Consider the following 7,604-nt stretch of genomic DNA (forward strand, 5'->3'; position numbering starts at 1 on the left):
TGAGAGAGTTGGGGTGTTCAGCTGGAGAAGAGAAGGCTCTGGGGAGACCTTAGAGCAGCCTCCCAGGACTTAAAGGTGCTACAGGAAAGATGAGGAAGGACTCTTCATCAGGGGGTGTAGGGACAGGATGAGGGGTGATGGTTTTAAACTGAAAGAGGGGAGATTTAGATTAGATACAAGGAAGAAATTCCTCCCTGTGAGGGTGGTGAGGCCCTGGCACAGGTTGCCCAGAGAAGCTGTGGCTGCCCCCTCCCTGGCAGGGTTCAAGGCCAGGTTGGATGGGGCCTTGGGCAACCTGGGCTAGTGGAAGGTGGCCCTGCCCAGGGCAGGGGGGTTGGCACTAGGCGATCTTTAAGGTCCCTTCCAACCCAAACCATTCTGTGATAACAATTCAGCCTTTTCTGTCCAGATATATACTCCAGGACACTGCAGGGAAGTTGGAGCACTGAGGCAGTAATTTCATAATAATTTACGACTTGGGATCTGTAAAGCAGATGACATTAATGTGCAAACATCCTCTTCCTTTGGGTCTTGATTTAAGATGGTGCTTGGCTAGGAGAACTGGAAGGGCACCTTTGGTCTCTACGTGCGTTTGGGTTGGCACAGGGAACTGCCCTGGTATCACAGGGTCGGTGTGGGAGCAGATGGTTCCCCTTCACTTATATTAGGGCTGTGGCTGTGACATTCCACATTTGTCAAGGATTTAAGCACCTCTCTAAGGTAACACATGCAGGCACCTTTGCACTTTATGAAGAGGATTTTACACTTCTTTTTTAAATTACTGGTTAATTGATCATAGTGCTGGTTTAATCTCTCATTTTCCCCATCTGTGGTGGATGATAAAAGCTGCTTGTAAATGCATAGCCATCAAAACCATTAATATTTGTCTGAGTTTAAAACATGTAATCTCAAGACAAGTACAGTCTTTTTTCTTTTTTAAAAGCATATTATTTATAAAAGAGGGGCTTGCATAAATTTTAGTTCTCTTGTGTACAAAATCACACATGATTACTTCAGCAATTAGATGCCAACATGAAGAGGGAGCAGCAAGGCGCTTCTGGGAGTGACTTATAGTGCAATATTTCACAAGATGGTGCTGTTAGAGTAAGGTTTAAAGCTGAGAGCTGTTAAATGCAGCAGGTGTGAATTACTGCACTATAATTCGCAGGCTTGGGTGTTGTCTTAGAATTATAAAATGGCCCTATGCAAATATTTTTTAAAGATGCAAGAGCAAATAATCAGACATAACAGGGGTCACACCTCAACTAAGGATCCTAGAGTCTTAAACAGCAAGAAGATCTTGCATCAGAAAAGGAGGAAAAAGGGTTAAATTGATTGAAATAATCAAATATGAGTGCATTTGAAATGTTTACTTCTAGTTGCTTTGTCAGTTGTTAGCCGCTGTATTTGCCTGTCACAACCTCTGCAGAAACCCCCTGTTCAGTTTTCTCCCAGTGGCATCTCTTTCCAGTGCAGAGGCAGCTGAAATCTCTATAAAAACAAGGGTTTGATCATCCATGTTTTAGGAGATTTCTCACAAGGATGAATCCCTTACATAAATGACTGAAGCAGATGAACAATATTGCCATTTTGAAAGGTATGCTCTAGTTTTGAGCACCGAGGTTTAATAGTCACTGTGATGAATACCTGAAGCAGAACTCACTGAGCTCTACAATTATTTGTAGCCTCCGAAAATCAGACTGCTCCATTCCCCATTAAAATGTTAAATCCCTGGGCTAATGACAGGTCAGCCATTATCATTACATATACAACCTGAAAATCGAAGCTATCTTTTCTAAAACCAAACTTGCTGATAGATCCAAGCACATTCTTATTGTTACAGAAATACCCGAATTTCAACAGATGGGCTCTCAGTAAAGAGTGGTTAGTGGTTTGTTTAAGAAAGGACAATTGATGAGGCTTACTGTGAAAGAGGGGCTGGGATGTAAGCTGAGCTCACAAAGAACTAAATCAACTTCAGGTTGTGAGGCTGTGCCAGGCAAGCGGAGAAGCCTGGTGCGATCTAATGAGCTCAACAGCTGCTAGGTGTCAATTTGCAACAATGCTATAAAAAAAGCTGATTTGATGTTTTGTCTCATGGGAGATTCGTATTTAAAACACATATTTGGATATTTACGTTTTCCAGAACGCTTCTCTAAAACTGGTCAAAAAATTGTGCCTGATCAATAGCATCATTTTTGAGTTTATTTTTTTGGCAAGTTACACCATCAGCGATTTGCAGGTTTTGTAAATAAACAAATATGTAACAAGTTTTGTCTTTTTGTTTACTTAGCATATGGTCCAACCATGAGAAATACTGGCGTCTTGGGCCCCTTTTTGGGTCAGAGGGTTTGAAATGTTGTTGTCTTATTTACCCAAAATGATCCTGGCCCCACACGCAGGTTGTATTCCCTTTTCTATAGAGGGAATGTACAACTGACAGTATTTGGAAGTCCCCTGTTTTTCTTCAGTATTTCTTTGGGCTGAAAATTTGTATTCTAAGAGCACTGGGAAATGAATCTTGATCTAACTGAAATTTGGTGGCAGCCCTCAAACTGTTAGGCTCCTTTAAAAACCCATCTTTCTCTGAGCACTGCTGTAATAAGCCTAGTAACACTCCCCAAATTAGATTTCTGTTACTGTTATTTGGGGCTATTTCAATACTTTTAAGAAATTGAGTCATCTTCTCCTAACAACGATATCACTAATTAAAACCAAGATGAGCAACTGCTTACACAGCTTGGTGGGTATGATTGCAGAGTTACACGAGCACATGTTACAGCGTATGTACCCTCTAGGAACGTCAGATGAATAGAAGTTGTTAAACTATCCAAGAGCGAATGTCAAATTCCTCATGCAAAAGCTTGACTGAACTCTAATGCCCATCTGACATTCTAAAAAGGTCTCCAAACATTTAAACAGAAAAGACAGTTTGCCGCAAGGATAGATTTCATCATATCCCTCTGGCCCATTCCTGGGATCTGCTGCCGCCTGCTCCAGCGTGTTCCGACCTCTGGATCTGACAAAAGGACTTGAGCAAGGACTCGTGCTAAGAGAGACAACGTTGTCATGGAAAGCTGAACAAGCCTTTAAAATCACAGCTTTGCTCTACCCTATATCCCTGGCACTCTGTATTTCTTCAAGCTTATCTAACAGTGTAGATGGCAGGCTTTTATCTCCAGATCTAGACAACAAGTTGGTGTCGTTTTACTACTCTGCAGGCTGGCATTTTCAGATGGAGACCAAGAACTAGATCTCTCTATAACAGTGACATAATTTCCCCACATAAAAAAAGTTTTTAATTACATTTAAATCACATTCAAAGGCATGAGGATTTAGTCAAGTACAAGTAGCTGAAAGCAGCAGTAGTCATGGTGCCTACATCTCCAGACAAAAAAATGTGAATATTAATTGTTCTCCTTCAAGAAATATAACACACTTTAATTGGTGGTTTGGCTCAACAGGAGGGTTGGTAAATAAGGACATCCAAGATTCTTCTTATTGTTAAGTATTGGCGATCTCAGACTTCATGAATTCATCATTTTAAGTTACCAGTCAAAAGGCAAAAACAAATGGAGATAATTAATTATTTTCTAAAATAAACCTTCTGAGTTGGTTTTATTTGCTTCAAGCTTATGTAAGTTTACCACTATTTATGCAAGCATTCTTCTTAAGGCTGCCATATCATTTGAATATTTTTGTAAATAACAGTCCTCATCACTGGAGGTCTTGAATCTACCAGCCAAAATGAACCAAAAATCTTATGTAATACAAGATGTTAAAAAGATTTTCATGTAGCCAGAACTTTGAAATTTTCTATTCAGAAATCCAGATTACTGAAAAGCATTGCAGAAATGGATTTAAAATATCATCAGCTGTTCCGGTTATCAAAATGATATAAAATTCTTCCTTGTGAATGCAGATGTACCTACTGCACTCGCGCTGCAGCTCTTTATTTTTCATTCATTTTCTATTAAGCCTATTTTTTCTCAAGTGGGATTTCAAGGCATGCAAAGCCCTTTAAAAGAATTCAAAATTTATGTTCAAGGTAATTGAAAACAACGTCTTGTTTTCTGCATTTTTGTGTGGTCACTGCAGGACAAAAAGGCTCTCTGGAGTCTCTGCGCTTGTGTCACTGCTATAAATTCTTGTGTCACTGGTATTAGCTTAACACATCGTGACTGATCTAATTAGACACGATGTGCCACAGCAGCTGCGCGCCAGCCTGGAAACTCAAATAGGCCTTTTCAGGTGATGGCAGCTTTCTGTGTTCCTTCCACCCATAGCAGGCGATTAAAAACATCTGTATATTTTCAACCTTGAAGCTGAAGCCCTTCCACAGCCTCCCAGGGGCCACTGGGGCCAGTGTGACACTGTGCCGAGCACAGGTAGTGCTGAGCCCCATGGGACCTCCATGGCCAAGGTCAAGTTCCAGCTCTGCCTGCCCCAGCCAGGGGCATTCCTCCACCCCACAGCTGTGGCCAGGGCTTAGGGACAGCATGGCTGGGAAGGTTGGGCACATCCAGTTGGGCAACTATGTGGAGATGAAGTGCAGCAATGGGTGCATCTACCCGGCACTGGTGACGGAGCTTCATGAAAGCACTTTCAGCATCACCGTGGAGTGGCTCAAGAAAGAGGCCAACAAGAGCAGGCAGATGGATCTCCAGCTCATCTTTGCTCTCAAACCTCACCTGGCCCCAAGGAGCATCTCCGTGACCAGCATTGAGGCCCCACTGACAGCAAAAAAGGGACCTGAGCCTGGTGAGTGAGCGGCTGTTTTATAGCCCATCAAAGTGGAGAAGTTATCTGGGGACAGCAGGGGCCCCATGGCTGCCCAACCTGGCACCAGGGGCTGCAGACCTAGATGGACATCACCATGTGCCTGGCAGGCAGAACATCTGCAAGAACAGTGGGAACACTGGTGGCTGGAGATGCAGGAGCAGCAAGCCCAGCAGGCCACTGCTTCACCTCAGGACTGATGTGATGGCCATGATCTAAGTGCAGCAGCCACCCAGACTGGGAGGCACTCCGGGCCACCACACCATGCCAGCCCCATTGCGTCTGTGTGTGTGTTCAGAAGCGGCCACTGAACCAACAGGAGGCTGAGCTCAACTTCAGTGTAGTGTCAGTGTCCTGCCAGGACATATTGATGGTGCATGAAGCTAAGCAGAGGCTGGACCTCACATGGTACCTGGACAACCAGGTCTTCCGCTTTGACTATGCCTTCGATGGTTGTGCCACCAATGAGGTGGTGTACAGGCACACCACCCAGCCCTGGTGAAGACCATCTTCCAGGGGAGCATGGCAACCTGCTTTGCCTGTGGCCAGACAGGCAGCAGCAAGACACATACCACGAGGAGAAGTTTCTTTATTAAGAATGCTGAGTCCTCCAAAGGAATCTACGTCCTGGTTGCCCAGGATGTCTTCTGCAGGCTGCAGGACCCCAGCTGCCAGGCACTGGAGCTTTGAGTCTATGGGACCTTCTCTGAGATTTATGGGAGGAAAGCGTTTGTCTTTCTGAACTGGAAGAAGCAGCTGAGAGCGCTGCAAGATGGTAAATGGCAGATCCAAACGGTGGGACTGTGGGAGGAAGAAGTCACCAGCGTGGAAGATGTCATCAAGCTAATCAAAATGGGTAGCGAGTGTCGCATGTCAGGCCAAGACACTCACTCCTCCTACAGCCATGCCATCTTGGGGTTCAGGCATAAGGCAAGTTCTCTCCTCCCCCCCCCCCCCCCCCCCCCCCCCCCCCCCCCCCGTTATTTGCTTTCAGTGCTGGGGGGAAAACACAGAAAAGAGGTGGGTGGGAAAACGCTTCTGGAGAAACATTGGGAATCTCTGCAGTGGTTGAAAGTATTCTTAGAAGTGTCTGGGGAAATGGACCACAATATAGATTTTTATGCTGCACAGTTTGAATCAGTCCTGGATCAAAAAATTGTTATCCTGACCAAGATCCAAGAAAAAGTCAGATTATTCCAGTCAGCTCTTTGCAAAGAAGAACAGAGCAGCAACCCGAGCTGCATGAAGAGATCCCATACGTCGTAAACTGTGCTGGAGACCCATGGACCTGAAACTCCTGCAAAATGAGCGCTGTTATGATGCCACTGCGTCGACTGCCCAGTGACTCAAATACTTAAAAAATCTTAAATAGTGTCTGCAAGGATATTCTGATCAGGTTTTTTTCCTTGAAAATAGTGGGTTAGACATGTAGGAAAATAGTACAGTCTTGTTTCCAGGTATTTTTCACGGTAGAAAGTAAAATTGTGCAGTTGTGAGGATCTAACGTGTAGAAAAAGGCAAGAATTTACAGAAAATGTATCTTACCTCATCTGAGCATGTTTCCTCCTTATGCCTGTAAAATATATATACACACACACACACATATATATGTACATCCTTAGATGGGGCCTGCTCCAGGGTTTTGTCAAACTGTACCAAAATGAAAGTCGCATTCCCAGGGTAGGAGGCATTTTGAGTGATTTAAAAAGGCGTTGGAGTGCAAAGCACTGTCATTTCTGAGCATGATACATTTGGGAAATGAGGGTTATTTTGTCATGGCATAAGCAGTGGCTTTTTTATAGCATAGCTCACTTTTTTTCCCCTTCTCTTTCTCTCTATCTTTCTTTTTTAACTATGTTCTCATGAGACATGAAAAGAAAAAGATGCTAGAACCTGCCTTCATAAAAATCAGGCTAAAGATCATGGCAATTGCCTGACCGGTGGGGAGAAGATACGCCTGCAAGGTTTGCAGAGGGAAGCAGGGGAGTCAGTGCCCTGTATCAGAGGCCTGATGAGAGGAGATTTGCCGGATCAAAGGGTCAGAAAAGCTGCATCCAACAAAGCGCTATCTGATAGCGCATATCAGTGCGATAGCAGCAGCCCCAGACTGGAGCATCACTCCTGATGGGAAACTCTGCAAAAACTGCTCTTGGTAGAGAGGTTAAAGCATCAAGCACATATCTATGCTTATTATTCAATTTGGAAATTAATATAAAATATTGAAAGGATAACAAATAAGTGGAATAAATTAAAGTGTATAAATCATGCCTAATTAATTGATTATAATCTCCCTCGATTTCCTCATGCCATCTGAGCTCTCTCTGCCTGTTTGTCCCATCCACCAGTGTACGCTAGTGAACATTTTAAACATCTGATCTGAAATCTGATCAAACCACCAGAAGAACCTCAGCAGTCTTTCAACCAAGCCAGAAATTTGTTTTCAGTGATGAAATTGTGAGACACCAAACATTGTTTAAATGCTGGTCATTTCTAATAATAATATGCCATGCTTTTCAGCTTCAGTGCACTTTACAAGCATTTATTTATTGGCATCCTGCTTGGTTTGGTATTTCTAGTTTCAGCAGTTTGTAGTGTTCAGAGATGCAGTGAGACATAGGTACTACTTGCCAGATTTAGATAAAAGTGTGTTGTTTCCAGCAGGGATTTACCATGAAAGGGTTTTCTCCTTTCTGAAAAGAAACATCTTTGAGGTTCCTTTCTTGGCACTTCTCTTGCATTCTTGTGTTTGAGGTGTTGGACATAGTAGGGCAGCAGGCTGTAAAGCCCAGGTACCCCACCATGGGGTAAGGATGTGAAAGCACACT

At 43.6% G+C, this 7,604-nt stretch overlaps 1 protein-coding gene across 1 annotated transcript; it reads left to right on the plus strand.

Annotated features, from left to right (window-relative positions):
- The first annotated feature begins 4,499 nt into the window (after window positions 1-4,499).
- Window positions 4,500-6,904, plus strand: KIF2B (kinesin family member 2B). Its single transcript, XM_074922407.1, is given in 5 exon segments — window positions 4,500-4,960; window positions 4,962-4,994; window positions 4,996-5,273; window positions 5,276-5,709; window positions 6,692-6,904. Coding segments are annotated over 5 exon segments (1,419 nt in total).
- Window positions 6,905-7,604: the final 700 nt, after the last annotated feature.

The sequence above is a fragment of the Athene noctua genome, chromosome 18, assembly GCF_965140245.1.
Source record: "Athene noctua chromosome 18, bAthNoc1.hap1.1, whole genome shotgun sequence".
Classification (NCBI taxonomy): domain Eukaryota; kingdom Metazoa; phylum Chordata; class Aves; order Strigiformes; family Strigidae; genus Athene; species Athene noctua.